The sequence below is a fragment of the Drosophila arizonae genome, chromosome 3 (genome assembly GCF_054131065.1).
Source record: "Drosophila arizonae isolate 15081-1271.41 chromosome 3, UAZ_ARI_1.0, whole genome shotgun sequence".
Taxonomy (NCBI): Eukaryota; Metazoa; Arthropoda; class Insecta; order Diptera; family Drosophilidae; genus Drosophila; species Drosophila arizonae.
In genome coordinates, this window is record NC_142923.1 from 25,378,361 (window position 1) to 25,394,837 (window position 16,477).

At 36.3% G+C, this 16,477-nt stretch overlaps 4 protein-coding genes and 1 pseudogene across 5 annotated transcripts in view; 2 read left to right on the forward strand and 3 right to left on the reverse strand.

Moving 5' to 3' along the window:
• Positions 1 to 10,141, reverse strand: part of Sur (Sulfonylurea receptor) — an 80,110-nt gene extending 69,969 nt beyond the window's left edge. Inside the window, exon 1 of one of the 2 annotated variants that reach the window (XM_089465753.1) lies at positions 9,170 to 10,141. In XM_089465753.1, coding sequence (XP_089321879.1) covers positions 9,170 to 9,345 — 176 coding nt within the window. In that variant the 5' untranslated portion in view covers positions 9,346 to 10,141. The remainder of the gene's footprint in view (positions 1 to 9,169) is intronic. The other variant, XM_089465752.1, reaches the window with a different exon arrangement.
• Positions 10,142 to 10,429: 288 nt separating this feature from the next.
• Positions 10,430 to 11,835, forward strand: LOC108611647 (putative isoaspartyl peptidase/L-asparaginase GA20639 pseudogene; annotated as a pseudogene).
• On the reverse strand, positions 11,766 to 12,603 carry Ripalpha (RPA-interacting protein alpha). Its single transcript, XM_018004393.2, has 3 exons — positions 12,467 to 12,603; positions 12,341 to 12,406; positions 11,766 to 12,287 (listed from the first exon to the last, which is right to left on the reverse strand). The coding sequence occupies exons 1-3, from the start codon at positions 12,581 to 12,583 to the stop codon at positions 11,871 to 11,873; spliced, it is 600 nt and encodes a 199-aa protein (XP_017859882.1). The 5' UTR covers positions 12,584 to 12,603; the 3' UTR covers positions 11,766 to 11,870.
• Positions 12,604 to 12,695: 92 nt separating this feature from the next.
• RpL7 (ribosomal protein L7) lies at positions 12,696 to 13,824 on the forward strand. Its single transcript, XM_018004392.2, has 3 exons — positions 12,696 to 12,843; positions 12,915 to 13,213; positions 13,276 to 13,824. Exons 2-3 carry the CDS (start codon positions 12,915 to 12,917, stop codon positions 13,733 to 13,735), a joined length of 759 nt encoding a protein of 252 aa, XP_017859881.1. The 5' UTR covers positions 12,696 to 12,843; the 3' UTR covers positions 13,736 to 13,824.
• A 637-nt stretch (positions 13,825 to 14,461) lies between these two features.
• On the reverse strand, positions 14,462 to 16,430 carry Ts (Thymidylate synthase). Its single transcript, XM_018004980.2, has 2 exons — positions 15,779 to 16,430; positions 14,462 to 15,533 (listed from the first exon to the last, which is right to left on the reverse strand). Exons 1-2 carry the CDS (start codon positions 15,868 to 15,870, stop codon positions 14,522 to 14,524), a joined length of 1,104 nt encoding a protein of 367 aa, XP_017860469.2. The 5' UTR covers positions 15,871 to 16,430; the 3' UTR covers positions 14,462 to 14,521.
• Positions 16,431 to 16,477: the final 47 nt, after the last annotated feature.

Consider the following 16,477-nt stretch of genomic DNA (forward strand, 5'->3'; position numbering starts at 1 on the left):
GAAGGTGAGGGGTGGGTGGTAAATTACAACAAAAATCGAAATTAAATTAAAATATCTACATTTAAAATTTGCAAGCTCTAGCTCTAAAGGTGTAGGAGATATAATTAAATAACTAGCTTTCGATAAGGTTTTTAATCGATAATAAAATATCGGGAGTAGTTATCGATATAAAAGGAAATGATATGCGCGTGATATACACGGACCTAGGAAAAAAATTTCAAGTCTCTAACTCTTATATCTTCTGAGATCGACGCGTTCATACATACAGACGGACGGACGGACGGACGGACAGACAGACGCCAAATCGACTCCTTCTGTCTGTTACATACATTTCAGCAAAACCATTATACCCTGATTTCCCATTGAAAATGGGTTCAGGGTATAAAAATAGGGAGCAAGATAGAGAGAGGGAGGGGAAGACCGAGTGGGGGTTACCCGTGCAATTGTGGCTTGATTTTAATTTTTTAGCGCGCCGGCAAATTTTTGGAAAGTTTTTGTTTATTTATTTCTTGGGCAATTTTATTTATTGTGCTCCCAGACAGTCTATAAATTTAATGAAAAATGCCTAGCTTGACAGGCGGACAGCCAGAGAGCCCGACAGACAAAAGACAGACGACTCTTACATATTAATTACATTTTTGACCGCTCTAAAAGTGCATGAATAATTGATTTCCAATACTTTTTGGGAAAACAAATTATTTTTTATTTTTCTTTTCTTTTTTTTGGTTTAATTTCCATTTTTTCTTTGCATTTAAATGCAGTATGCAAAAGAAAATAATAAAAAATGCAAAGCTATTCGAAATTGTTTACAACATTTTTGTTGATTTGCATTGCTCGAATTTTTGTTTTGGCCAGACTCAGGTGCAACATTTTTTATTGATGGCAAAGTTTTTTTCAGCTTGCTGTAGCGGTAGCATTTGCAAATTAATAGTCGTTGATTGAAAAATTTGAACATTTCCTATAATTTGTTATATACATACATATATTGACCATGTAGCCAATGTTTATATACATTTGTGCATGTGTGTGTGTGTGTTTGTCCATCACTTTGTTGCCCAAACATTTTTTGCACCTGGTAAATTGATAAATGATAAATGATATCTGATGAAATTTTAATTATTTTAGTCGACCAGCTAAATTGGAGAATTTCCTTTTATCTAAAAATATTGTTAGTTGATGTAAAATATGTTGCATGATTCGAGCTTTGCTGCGAGCCAATAAAGGAATAATAAATAAATTGCTTTCTCTAACGCATAAGTCAATTTATAGCTTGCAATTGCCTCGAGCACGAATTCAGTAAATACAATTTTAAATGAAAATAAAATAATCATAAGTTGATTTGCACTGAAGCTGTTGTGTGCTTCTTACTTTGAGTACTCAATATTCAATCTAAAACGTGTGCTAAAGAAAAAATTTAAAATGTAGTGTAATACAAATTTAACAAAATTCAATAATCTTTCAAATCTGCAACAAATAGAGAAGGCATCTCAAGAAATTTTACTATCTGTTTGTATCTTATTGATTTACACACGCAACTACACCCCGGTATGGAGTCATTCTGTCTCCCTCCCCCACATACGGAGAAGCGTCTAGCTAACAGGCAACAGCTTTGCACAAGCTCTGGTCCTCACACCAACACTACTAAAAGTTGGAAGCGCTCTTAACAGTGAGAGTTGCACTCTGCTGTTAATAGAGTAAGCCCCACTCTGCTGTTAATGTTAGTGATGTTATCGGCTGTTACCAGAGTCACTCTCTGCCGTTAACAGACTAGCTCTCTGATATTAACAGAGGCGCATTTTTACAACAGGACTGTAACCGTAAGAGGCGCTGTTAACAGATTTGTTCTTTGCTGTTAACAGACTCTCCTCCCACTTCCTATCGTTACGGATAAGAAATATACGGAATAGAAATATGTTTGTAGTGCATTAAGTTTACCAAAACTTAAAAGATCGTATCGGTAACATTTTTTGAGTCGTTTGGGACAAACTGCATTCCGCAATCATTTGAGCATTGCATTGGAACGAACGCAATTTCGTGACGATTGAATAGATATAGTAGAATATGTAAAGATTAGTCATTTTAATAAATAGCTTCGGGTATTTCTCGCACACATCAGCCTACATGCCGCATCTATTTAAACGTAAAACAAGTAAGTACTTTGATATTCATTTCAAAAAGTCCAAACTAACAATTATTCAAAATTCTCGCTTCTAAATATTTTGTATCTTACCAATAGAAACTCAATGAATGTTTATCGTTTATCCATTAACTAATAATTAAATCAGATTTATGCAGCACGTGCCCATGGCTTGCCTTCATTCACATTTTCAATTAATTAGCTCTTGAATTAATCGAAACTCCACTTTGTATACAGAGAGGCAAATAGATATCGACTTTACAGTACTTTCCATATATATTGTATCTCTAAATAAATCAATTGAGCTCAATTATGAAACACTTGATTTTTACTGCTGTTTCACTTCTCTACGATTATCATACACTTGAACAAGGTTGTTTAGCCCTCCTCAAGCATAGGAAATAGGGACTAGACTAGTAGATACCCTAGACATAAAACTAAACTGGGTGTTTTTGTAATTCTAAATGAGATTGTAGTAGACAATTTAATAACTTCAATTCCAAACGAATTTCAGTCTACTTTAATACTATCTACTCTATCTATTATTACTATACCTTGCTCTTTCTCCAGATCCAATTTTATTGTGCTTTATCAACTCAAAAACTATATATTTCATCATGTTGCTTGTTGTTCACTTTAACCAATATACCCTTAGAATACATACATACATATATATATGCAAACTGCGCACCACTATACCCTTCTTTTGCATCCTCAGTAGATGCAGGGTATTAAAACAGACAACAATATAGACAAACACACATTCGCACACATCTTAAATGCAATTTCTTGTTGCCAGATTCGCTGGAGAACATGTACAACAGCTTTTCACACTCTGTCCAACTCTCCGCACCTGTTTCCTCACTGGCTGCCACACCTTTACGTAATGCTCGAGCGTCAAATTAAGATATCTAATAAAACCTAAAATACACTCGCTGCTCTGCACTCGACTCTCGATTTGAATTGGACCGAATGATTTGTTTACCAAATGATCCAAAAATACCAGAAAATTGCAGTTGCAGTTGCTGTTGCACTTGCAGATGTTGCAGTTACTGTTGTTGTTGCTGTTGCTGTTGCGGCAGCTGTTATTGCCTTGGCACGGGACGCTATTTCTCAAGTGCCGGATATATTATGGCCATCGGGAGCTGATTTTTTATGAATGAGTCCGGGGCACAATGAGTGCACTCACGAGTGTGAGTGTGAGTGCGATTCATTGTTGTTGTTGTTGTTGTTGGATGCATTTCGAACTGTTTATTGATGTGCATCCTTAGCTCTGTTTTGTATTTTTTTCTTCTTCTCGGGGGTGTGAGTGATTTTCAAGTACTTGAAGTATGCTGCATTGAGCTCTATTAGTTTCGGATATCAATGATATTTGGAATGATTCAAGTGGCCTTTGGATTGCTTTAAATTGGAAGCGTGCCCCGAATGCATCCACTTGTTATGCACTTTGTTTATATTTGACTCATTTGAATTTATGTGTTGGATATTTTTACGGTCAAGTTCAAATGGAAAGGAAAATCAGTTATCGGGCTAAATTTTAATAGATAATATATTCAAACTGACTAATTTGTCTTAATGTCTGCTCTAATCGTAAGTGCCCAACTAGGAAATAAAACTTAAACCTTTCCTAATATTTTACAGCCTGACGGAAAATAGTAATATATATAAATAGTAAATAGTAATGTACATATATCCAATATATATTTAATAAATTAAACATATAAATATACTTAGATCTTTAAAGAATGTCAATATATTAATAATGGCAAAGCTCGAGTAAGTTTTTACGACATTTATAAATTTTCAAGATTAATTATTTAAGTTGGGCAATTAATTAATTAATTGGACTTGCTGATCAACTTTGTCGCAATTTCCAATTACTTGTTTTTTTTTTTTTTTTTAATTAATTATTAATTGATAAACTGAAAATAAAGTTATACAATGATATACAATATATATATGATAAAAAATTTTAATTGGAATCACGTAATCGTTCTCATGGGATTTTTCGAAGAATTTATACTTGGACTAGCTGATCAACTTTGTCACAATTTCCAATTATATATATATATATAAGTTGTGACTAGCTAGTTGTGATCAGCTCGTCCAAGTATAAATTCTTCGAAAAATCCCATGAGAACGATTATGTTATTCCAATTAAAATTTTTTATCATTTCTCAATTGAATGTTTTATATGTATAAATATTATTTTAATAAATTAAATGAATTATAATATATAAATTAAAATTAATATATATTTATATATATGTATATTATTTTTTATGTTTAACTCAAAAACGTTTTATTCCAAATATATTTATTTTTTACTGATTGAAAAATAATAAATGTTAATGCATTTAATTAGGGATTTTTAATTTTGTACGGTAATCAACATTTTTATTTGCTTGAAATAAATTTAGAATTGAAGAATATGGAGTTTTTAAAAACTAAGTGAATTATAATATTTAAAAATTTGACTTAAAAATATTCTACATTCACTAACAAATCATAATTATGAACAATTTTTAATCAATTTTACTTGTTTGTTTATTTGCTCAAAAGCAATTCGAGCATATGAATTGATAGCTTAAGGGCATTGCATTCATATTTGTGCCACATATTGTGCCTAGGCATTTGTGCATGGAGTTACTTTAATTAAGTCCATTGAATTGACCGCAGATAAATATGTATATGACAACAAATATTGAAATGACAAAGCGGGCAACTGTTTAATGCTTTGCCGGCTGCAGCTGCTGCCTCCATTTCGAGCAGATGATGAAGATATATGCGCATATTGAATGACCAATGACCAATGATCCGGCGATCCAAGTTACGGACTGCCACGCCACGCCAAGCCAAGCTAAGTCTGCGATACAGTTCATTTCATTTACGAGCTATTCGATGGCCAAGCACACTGATGACAAGACCAAATAACCAAAACAACATCAAACAAACAAAAAAAAAGAGCCAACCAAAACACAGTTCGAAACGAAATTCCTATGAAAACTTGTGCCCGTCCCTTGATTACATATCTGTCCCTCGGTGTCGTATGCTGTCCGTATGCAAACTGGAGTAAACTTTTATTAATTGAGCCGGGCAAATGTATGCATACAATACAATATATAGATATCTCTGTATGTGTACACATGCACATCAAGCAAAGAACAACGATGACGTCGCAATGCAGCCACAGCTACAGCCACAGCCACAGCAACCACAGGCAATCGCAAGCGCCGCCACCTCACCGAGAGCAACGTTCATTGATCCACAGCCAGAAGGCGTATGCGACATTTAATACACTATGAAATGCGTGTCACACAGCTAGAAATAGCTGCGATAAGACTTTCGGAACACTTTTAAACTATTTTCAGTAAAATATCGAATTGATATTTACAGCTAGTTTGAACTATTGTAATCTAGTCTAGTCCAAATATTGTAATCTAGTCAGACTAGTTATACATGACATAATATGAGCTCATTAGTACTAACGATCTATCTTAATTCATTCGAACCTAACCCAATTCAGTAGCACTGATGATCTATCCTAATTCAATCTAACCTAACCCAACTTAAGCTAACCTAAAATGTTGTAAACCAACTAAATTATTTTAAATAATATAAAATATAAAATATTTTGCATTATCGCCAGTATAGTCATTATCATTAAATATATATATATATATATATATATATATATATATATATATATATATATATATATATATATATATATATATATATATATATATATATATATATATAAATAATACTTCAACATTAATAAACGAACATAACCTTACTTTATATACATACATACATACATATTTGTATTATATATTTATATATATAAGAATTGCAATATACATATATATATATATATATATATATATATATATATATATATATATATATATATATATAATTTTCATGGGTATTATATTTTTTATATATTCATATAAAATATATATTTACATATTTTTTTTTTATGTTTACCTTTAAAGTTCATTTTTAATCCCATCGCAAACTATAATCTAATAATCTATCATCTATATATCTCACATATTAAATTTTTAGAAATCCTAACTTAAATTGTTAACGAAAATATTAATAAAAATACAATTTATATTTATTAATAACAATATACAAATTCTTTAAATTCAATTATGATCAATATACTCTTTCAGCAAAAAATTATTCTCCCAAGAGTATTCGGCTTTCAATAAAAATATTTCTAGACCTATAATATTTATGAAATTGCTGGGAATTTTTTTTATTTATTGTTATTTTTATTTTTTTATTACTTTTCTATTTGACTTTTGTCACGGCTGTCAGTAAATAATTCAAATGATTTTGCAACTAGATTTAGATTTCATGTTTTGTGTCGCCCGTCGGCTGTCGTTGGCGCTCAATGGAAATATATCTTTTAATATATAATATATATTTACATCTATGTATGTATGCATATGCCTGTGTGTGCATCTGTTCTGTTTACTCATTTAAATCGTGCAGTCGGTCGGTCGGTCGGTTGTTCGGTCATTAGGCGAGTGTCTGGGGACATATAAAAGCCAAAATTCGAATTAAATAGCGAACAGCGAACCATGGGATTTTCACAAAATGAGATATTCAAATGTTTTACTAAGAAATATGCATCTCAAAGATACTCAGATACATACATACATATAAATTACATATATATATGTATATATAAGTTTTATGAAAAGTAATACGTAGCTGGAACATTTTTGATTTCATTGTTGTCTGTTTGGTTGTGCTTTTCATTTGTTTCAACAGCTGGCCAAGCGCCACATGAGTAATTTGCTCCTCTTCCCCTTTTAGTTATATATGTATGTATGTATATGTATATGTACATGTGTACAAAGACTGCGCTGGTTTGTTGCCTTTTGCATGTTGTTTATAAACGCATGTGCTATATTTAAATAAAAGTTCCCAATTTGTTTATCTCATAGAATATTCACATGGTTCGAGTCACTTGTTCTGCTTACTCAAGAGAGTTACTCGGCGTGGAGAATTCGGAAAATCGGATTGACAGTGAAAATGTTACAAAACACTAAGCCAAGAGATACAAATCTAAATATAGTTTATATGACTCGGCAAACCTAGAACAAACATAAATGTGTTACGACTTCTCTAGCCGAGAGTGCTGCAATTGGAAGTAGCTAGAACTCAATCGTTAAATAGCTAATGTCGATCATGATCATTATCATGGTGACTGAAAGTTACCATTATCATCATTTTCGTTATTATTAGCTTATCCTTTTTTATTACGATCAGTGCTATAAGAATGACGATGGCATTACCATGACGATCATCAATATCTATTTATTATCATCATTACCTAAGTTATCATAATCAACTATATCGCAATTATCATTTTAATGTTCCGATCGTAATCATTCTCAACTTCTTTATCCTATTTATCAGCACTAGCATCTTGCACATTATTATAATTATCTTCGTCACTATCCTCAGGATCGTAATTAATACAATTAATAGTATCGGCATATTATAGCTATGATTATTAGTTTTAGGATCCCAACAGTATTCTTATAGGAACCACATTAATATAATTTTATATATGGTACTTCTAAGACCATATAAATAGAACAATTTTTTATCTAACTCTAAATGTCTGCATATCCCTATCAGATAATCTATATTTTCGGTGACTCAGTACTCACATAGACAAAATTAATGTATTCAGACAAAAGTATGAATATAAAGCTATATCGAGTAATTGATTAATGTAAATTCGATCCCATGGGAAGGAACATTCCGATTAGAATGCAGACACACAAAACGAGTATAATACTGGGGTCCATTATTATTATTAGAAATCAATCAAATTACATCGGGTTAACGACTTTTGCACATAAACACCAAGTTTGCTTTCGATTCCACGACACAAATTTACGAAATTCAGGGTTTTTTTTTACAATCGGCTAAAAATACATACAATCACAAATTTTGATACGATACTAGAAAGATTACAAAAATTAAAAACTGCAGCTAGGATCGGTTCTTAAACAAAATTCTCAAGCCTGTTTCTGGCCGTTCGACAGAACATGCAGCCGAACATTTGCTGTCATTCGATTAAACGGGACTTATGCGGTGCTTCAATAGTGTCCTGGGCACAGTCAGACCCTCGGAGACCTGCTGCAGCACTTCGGACTTCGAGCGGCTCTGCACCAGATTCCGTCCCACACGGGGCAGGAGCGAACGCGCCAGAATTGGCATAAGTACTTTCAAAATTATTGGAGACGGCATATTACGCAAAATTTACAATTTAAAAAGAGTCAAAACGGAAAACAAAAAACTCAACAAACAAATGCTTGGTTACAAACGGAAATCTATAAATCGAATAAACATTTTCCCACATATATTACGCATAGCTGATTTCAATCGAATTTACGATTGCTTAGATGCAAAACTTTTCCGAAACATTTCGAAGGTTGCTTGTCAATCTTCTCCCATCTGTATGTTTGAGGAAAGTCACGAAATTTTCCAATTAATATTCCAATGTATTTTTAAAAATTCCATTCAGTTGAAATTTCGAGCTCTTAGGAATGATCAGGAATATGACATAATGAATAATGGGCTTGATTCGAATATGAATATTTAGTTATATGTACATACATATAATATATATGTATGTACGAATCAGATTAGATTTTTCATCAATGAGATATACGAATTGCTTTGTTTACTAGATATGGGGAGATATACATATGTGTGTAAATATGTATTTGTATATACATATGTATCTGATACTGCATTAAAATTCGAAAAGAGTGAAAGTAGCTGAGAATGCATAAATATATGTATTTGAATGTATATATACATGTATACATATAAGTATATATTTGTATGTATGTATTCATATATTATTTTATATACAAAATTTACATTTCCCTTTCTGTACTTACATACATATGTACATATATACAGTTACACATTTAATTTAAGAATTATAAAGTATTACTTGCACTATCAATTATTGATATTGAAACTCACCTATCACATTTTTTCCATACATAAATGCATCCAAGAAACAGCACGCAGATGCAAAGGCATGTTAAAATATATTTCACACGATCTATGCCGCAAATGTCGGTCTTTAGATTATCATAAGTATCACGCGAGCTATTGAACAATTGATCACAGCGTATAAGATTAAAGACCGGACCCATTTTAACGAAACCCAACAAGCAAAAAAAAAAAAAGAAACTGAAGCCGAATCTAATAACTTTTTAGAGATCACGAAGAAATGAATTCATTAATTTCGAGCTTCACACATTTTGAATACATTTATTTCAGATATTTATTTAGATTATCCACAAACACTGGACCAGACGATTCTTCTGCCACATTGTATTTTGCGCACGAGTAAAATGCCGATATTTGGAAACCGCACAGAAAGTTGAAAATGTAAACAAATTATATTTCGCAATTACAAAAATACGGAGCAGCAACTAGTTTTCTATACGTACTTATTTTATTGTACTTGTGTTGCTTCAAAAGATATTTCGTATTTTAGATACACATATTGTATGTGTATATAGCATGTACTTATGTGTTTGTATGTGTGTATGCATGTATAGCGTATAGTATATTAACATAAAACGCACGCCGCGTTCGCGCTTTACTTTTAATTTGTGTGTTTTATCGCAATTATTGTGAATATAAACAAAACGGTAGAGACATTAAATGAAATATGCGCACGTTTCTACTGATTCGAAGAAGGCCGAACAATTTTCCCGTTAGTGGCAGCTGCTCCAACCGTCTGCAGCTGAGTAACGCAACGTACTGAAGGAAACGGTCAACGAAGAATTCTCGCTCAAGAAGCTGTGCGTGCGTGAGAGACAGACAGTGGGTGAGAGCAAGGGAGAGCGAGGGAGAGCGCCAGCTTGCAAGCAAAACAGCCGAGCGACCGAGCAACGGAGCGTGCATGCACGTGCAAGATCGCGCGAAAGCTTTCGCATTTTTCGTTTATTCTTTTACCTTCTGCAAGCGGCATAGCGAGGCATATCAAACAGAGATACAGGCATGCACTTGCAGGGAAATTTCAATTTTCAATTTCAATATTTTCTTAGCAAAGCCAAACAAGTTTTAAATAAATTATGTTTATTTTTACAGCAAGACACTAAAGTTCACATTTTACGTACTATTTTCATGTAAATATGCATGTACGAGGTATATTTGAGTTGAGCACTTGTCGAGTACTAGCTCCTCAATCTGTCGTTACGTAAGTTTGTTGATTTTTGTGTTGTCTGCATTGTTTTTGTTTACATGTGTTTTGCTTATTTGCCGGTGTTCGGCTACAGTTTGAGAGTCGCTGTGACTGCCAAACTGCATGGAAAGCGAAACGAGCCGGTTTGGAAATATAAAGAGACGATTTGAAAATATCTTTGCTGGCTTTTCATGTTTCAAAATGTAGAAAATAGGCAAAAATAAACTCGAAAATCATGCCACCTGCCATGTTTTTTTTTTTTTTAATATTTATTATTTATTTCCCCATTTTATTATTTCCCAAATTTAGGTTCTCCTCCTGCAGGTCGATAAATACGTGTCTCTTAAAATGCTACATGGCCTTAGGTTGCCCCAGAGAATGTTGCTTCCAATTCTAAAATGGGGAAGGCGCAGCTTGGCCAGTGATGCTATATTGCCCACTGTGCTGGTACACGGTGGTGCTGGGCACATAGACGCCGATAAGGTAGAGTGCGTCAAGTTGGGCGTCAAGCAGGCAGCGCAACGAGGCTACAAGGCTATGCTGGAGACGGGCAGCGCGCTGGATGCTGTGGAGCAGGCGGTCATGGTCCTCGAAGCAGATATTCACTTCAACGCCGGCTTTGGATCCGTGCTGACAGAGGACGGCAATGTGGAAATGGATGCGTCGATCATGGACGGCTCCCGACTGGAAGGCGGCTGCGTTACCATGGCACGGAACATAATGCATCCCATTAGCCTGGCCAGGTGTGTCATGGAGAAGACGAATTATCGGTTTCTAGCAGGCGACGGCGCCATGCGATTGGCCAAAGAGGAAGGATTCGAAATTCTACCCAAGAATTCGTTGGTCACAGAGGCATCGCAAAAACTCCTGAAAGTATTTAAGACTTCAAATACTGACACGCTTTACAATGTGGTTCCAGGCACCGTTGGCGCTGTGGCCATCGATGCGTGTGGCAATGTGGCAGCAGCGACCTCAACAGGTGGTCTAACAGGTAAGTTGTCGGGTCGTGTGGGGGATTCGCCAATACTGGGAGCTGGCACCTATGCGGACAATGAGGCAGGTGCTGTCTCAGCCACTGGGCATGGTGAGTCGATCATGCGCTACAATTTGAGCTCACGCGTGTTGGCGCTGGTGCGGCACAAAGATTATTCGATACAAGAGGCAGTGGAAGAGATGCTACAAAATATGACCGCTCATTTCAAGCAGACGGGCGGCCTCATTGCCATCGATCATCGAGGCCAGCTGGGCATCTACTTTACCACTGAACTCATGTCCTGGGCCTATCAGCAGGGCAACGAGCTGCACTGCGGCGTGGAGGTTGGCGAGGATGAAGTGGAGATTGTGGACGATGATACATAGCAGAGCTTAAAGAAATAGATGTTTAGAACAGAACGTTAAGCCATATTTTATAATCTATATCTATAATAAATAAACATTTTCTAATTTAAAACTGGTCGCAGCCAGAACAATCAGATTGGAAACCATTTAAATGGAGCTACAAAAATCACAGCTTCCGCAGATGGTGAATAAGCGATTGCCCGTTGGCTGTGCCTCTATGAAGAACTGCAGCGCCTGGGTGCAGTGCAGCTCGTGTTCGTTAACTTTCTGTTGAATCAATTGCTCCAATTGCGGCTTGTCTGCGGCGTGCTCGAATCGTGCACCACATTCGCAAGTATATAGAGATTTGAAGCGCTGCAGCGACTTGATCAAACACACGGGACAAATCAGTTCATGATCTTTTGAATCGGTGTCCGGCTCAGTATACAGTGCTTCCAGGTGCTGCTCTTGTAGGGCATACCATTCGTTCACATCGGAGAGCAGCTCCTCATAGACATGTTGTTCCAATTCCAAATCCTGGTCCAGTTCTTTTAGCTCTAACCGTAAAATTTCTTCGAGCTCCGACTAGAAATCAAGTTTAATTAACTAATTCTTAATATTTTGTTTCACCAACTAACCAGTTGCACTTTACGATTTCCATCGACTCTGTCGTTGCGTGCATTTAAAATTCGTATGCGACATTTCTGTGGATTGAAAAACTTGGAAGTTTAGCTCCAGGGAAATCATTATATTTTTTTGCTTACCTCTCGTAGCAGGTCGCGCAACTTTGGCATGCCTATGCGCTGTTGTCTGGCCACATTTTGTGCATGACGTTTTTGCTCGACACTTGTATGGTTAATGGGACTGCTGGGACACTGCATTTGAGCACAGAATACTAAAAAATAAGCAATAAAATGAACTGTCCACAAATTGTGAAATGCGCGGGCGAACGCCACCAACCACAGCTGATTTTTCTTATCGGTAATTTATCGAACTACAACCATGGAATTTTTACAGTGTTTAACAACACTGCTGCACAGAGTTGCTTTGTGTATATTTTGACAGTCGCAACATGGCGTACATCGAGCTTCCGCTCTTTCTTTCCCTTTCTTTTACCAACGTGCATAGTGTCTAGTAAAAGGTTAGTGCTATATTTTCAAATTTCTCAACGACAACCGTTCTAAAAATGATGCAAATTTGTGCCTTAAACAGATGCCAGCCCCGGCCGCTAAGAAACCAGCAGCTAAAAAGCTGCCCGCTGTGCCGGAATCCAAACTGAAGTTCAGCAAGAAACAAATCAGCAAGCGTGTTGCAGAGACGAAACGTCGGCTGAAGCGTGTCGCTGTCATTGCCCTGCGCAAGAAGGAGAATCTAGTGCGTGCCGAAAAGTACCAGAACGAGTACATCAAGGCTGATCAGCGTGAGATCAAGCTCCGTCGCTTGGCCAAGAGCCGTAATCAGTTCTACGTGCCCGCCGAAGCCAAATTGGCATTCGTTGTGCGTATTCGCGGGTGAGTGAATTTGTCAGAATCATGCAAGTATTGTTATTAACTGCTAAATTATACACTTGCAGTATCAACAAGGTTGCACCGAAGGTACGCAAAGTGCTGCAGCTGTTCCGTTTGCGCCAGATCAACAATGGTGTGTTCATCAAGCTGAATAAGGCCACCATCAACATGTTGCGTATTGCCGAGCCCTACATCACCTGGGGTTACCCCAATCTGAAGTCGGTGCGCGAGCTGATCTACAAGCGCGGCTTTGTTAAGCATAACCGCCAGCGTGTTCCAATCACCGATAACTTTGTTATCGAGCGCAAGCTCCGCAAGGCGCATGGCATTCAGTGCGTTGAGGATTTGGTCCATGAGATCTTCACCGTTGGACCCAAATTCAAGTACGCCTCCAACTTCCTGTGGCCCTTCAAGCTGAACACGCCAACCGGCGGCTGGCGCAAGAAGGCCAATCACTACGTAAACGGTGGTGATTTCGGCAACCGCGAGGACAAGATCAACAGATTGCTGCGCAAGATGGTCTAAACAGCTGAGGTGTGCAGTGAAATAGTTTAAAACAGTAAACGGTCTGGCAAACAGCGAAAGAAATAAAATTAATTCTTTTTATGAAAGTACTACAATGCCGTTCACAAAATCAAAAGGGTTTTCATTTTCTGTTGCCATTTATGTTTCATTAGACATACTGCAGAGATTGGATATGAATATAAAAAATATTTTGTTGACAAATATATGAAGTTATAGCAACTAGTTTTTTATATCCACTATAGACTCTGCACTGTCAGATTTTAAACATGCATTTCATTTTATTCAATTGGACTTCAATTAGATATGCTTTGTTTTTGCATGTTATTTAATTTTGAACAAACTCAAAATCAAAATTTATTGATCAAGCCGGTCGATTCTCAATATGTAAAAGCAATTTATGCCGAGTGCAGTAAGTTAGAGATGGACCTTAACATAAAATCACAATTCAACCGTGATCGTGATTATGTTAATCGGTCTGTTAAGTTAACAGTATGACGACAGTTTTTCAGAGCTTAATATTTTCTGAACCCTTCTCTAAAGTTGTTTACAAAGCTTAGAAATCTATAATTTGGCCACTCTCTAATGAGTATATACCCACATATACATATGTATATTTATATCTTGGAAGAATGTCTATGGTCATCCACTTGAACAGGCTAAGCCACCGCAAATCGGCATTTCAAAATATCTGAAAACTATTGATATGCAAAAATTCCACATTTTGAGTCTTGTGAGATAAAATGAGATATATGTTTATTTTTACAATTATAAAATAAGAATTATCAATTATACGGCCATTTCCATTTGAATCTTTCCGTACGGATTGTAACCAACAATTTCGAAATCTTCGTAGCGAAAATCCTCAATATTCGTAACTTGCCTCTTGAAAACAAGTTTGGGGAAGGGACGTGGTTCACGTTTCATCTGCTCCAGCAGGGGATTCACATGATTGTTATAGACGTGAGCATCGCCCAGTGTATGGACAAAATCGCCGGGTTTTAAGCCCGTCACATGGGCGATCATGTAGGTCAACAAGGCATACGAGGCGATGTTGAAAGGCACTCCCAGACCCATGTCGGCGCTGCGCTGATACAGTTGGCAGGACAATTCACCACGCGACTGCGATACATAGAACTGCGCCAGGCAGTGGCACGGCGGCAACGCCATTTGGGGTATGTCCAAAGGATTCCAGGCGGACATTATGATGCGACGATCCGCCGGATTGTTGCGTATAGTATCGATGACCTGTTTCAGCTGATCAATACCCTGGCCGGTGTAGTCGTCGGTGCATTTACCATATTTTGCGCCAAAGTGACGCCACTGGAAGCCATATACCGGACCCAGATCACCCACCTCGCGATCCGTGTGGCCACATTTGTCGAGAAACTCGCGGGTGCTATTACCATCCCATATGTGTACATTCTTCTCCTGCAGGATCTTTGCATCTGTCTGCCCAGCAATGAACCAGATCAGCTCCTCGGCCACGCCCCGAAAGAAGACGCGCTTGGTGGTCAGCAAGGGGAACGAATCGCGTAGATTGAAGCGCATTTGGGCGCCGAAAATGGATCGGGTACCCACCATGGTACGATCCATCCGCTCGTCACCATTATCGATAATCCTTTTTATCAAATCCAAATACTGCTCTTCATCTTTGTTCCTCAATTTCTCAATTGGATTATTCTCTTTATTTCGTTTCTCGAGTGAACACTCTTCATCCATTGACTTCATCAGCGCATCCAAGCGCCTTTTGGCAGGGGAAAGAGTTTCCTTCGCAGGGGAAGGCAATTGCTTTGAAGGACTGACCATTTCCGGAAATTAGAAAACAATTTTATCGGTTGATCACTGTCGATATTAGTTGACTCAGCTTTTTGGCGGTAAAACTTGTGCAAAAGCCCGCCAGAGATATTGAGAAAATACAACCGTGTGAAATGGCGATAAAGTCAATTTGAAATTGTTGATGCGATAAACAAATCGTTAAAATTTTAGAATTTTTAATTTACAGATTCTACAGATTGTTCAATGATATTCAATTATTTGAATTACCTTATCTGCATTCTGCAACCGCTCAACAAAATGCACATTTCGCGGAGTTTCGAGAGAAATAATTGTAAATATTTGCAAAAATGGGCAAACATTTAGAATGTTTCATGAAACTTATATTTATCTATTTATTGCTCAATTTGGTTGACCAAAGTGGGATGTCACTATCGGACTTCATGCATAGAAAAAGCAATTTACGTTCTCTATTTACGAAATATTATCGATAAGTATCGAATGGTGTTATAATTTACGTGCCGCATCCACATCCGAATTTTATGTATTTTTATATTTAATATGCATCTCTCACTGCACTAAAGGAAGGTTTTGTCGATTTAAACCAACAAATATGTGGTTATTTTAATCCTTTTAAAAAGGCATTTATCGATCGTATCGATAGGTTTTCATAGTCATTTCAAATCGGTTGCTCGTTAAGATAAATCACTGACCAGTGGATAAATCCAACTTTGTTTTTTAATTGTTATAACGTTTTATCATAAAATCCATGAGTGCTGATTTAAATACTATTGATTTATAACTGTTTTTACAGGGTTGTAAGAAATTTGCTTTGACTATTCGAATATTTGAAATTGTCAGCAATAAATGAACAATTGAAAAAATGTTTAAAATATCATGTTAAATCAAATACTAATAATATATTATCCTCTTTTGTTTAGCTTTTTTCATCGCAGCTGGCAGTGCTTG

Excerpts from the sequence above, each read along its gene's own strand:
- Ripalpha (XM_018004393.2), bottom strand. The coding sequence starts at position 12,583 with ATGCAGTGTCCCAGCAGTCCCATTAACCATACAAGTGTCGAGCAAAAA. Across the intron at positions 12,407-12,466 it reads TGCGCGACCTGCTACGAGAG|AAATGTCGCATACGAATTTT; the intron begins GTAAGCAAAAAA and ends TTCAATCCACAG. Across the intron at positions 12,288-12,340 it reads GAAATCGTAAAGTGCAACTG|TCGGAGCTCGAAGAAATTTT; the intron begins GTTAGTTGGTGA and ends CTTGATTTCTAG.
- RpL7 (XM_018004392.2), top strand. The coding sequence starts at position 12,915 with ATGCCAGCCCCGGCCGCTAAGAAACCAGCAGCTAAAAAGCTGCCCGCT. Across the intron at positions 13,214-13,275 it reads TTCGTTGTGCGTATTCGCGG|TATCAACAAGGTTGCACCGA; the intron begins GTGAGTGAATTT and ends ATACACTTGCAG.
- Ts (XM_018004980.2), bottom strand. The coding sequence starts at position 15,870 with ATGTTTGCCCATTTTTGCAAATATTTACAATTATTTCTCTCGAAACTC. Across the intron at positions 15,534-15,778 it reads GGTTGCAGAATGCAGATAAG|TCCTTCAAAGCAATTGCCTT; the intron begins GTAATTCAAATA and ends GGAAATGGTCAG.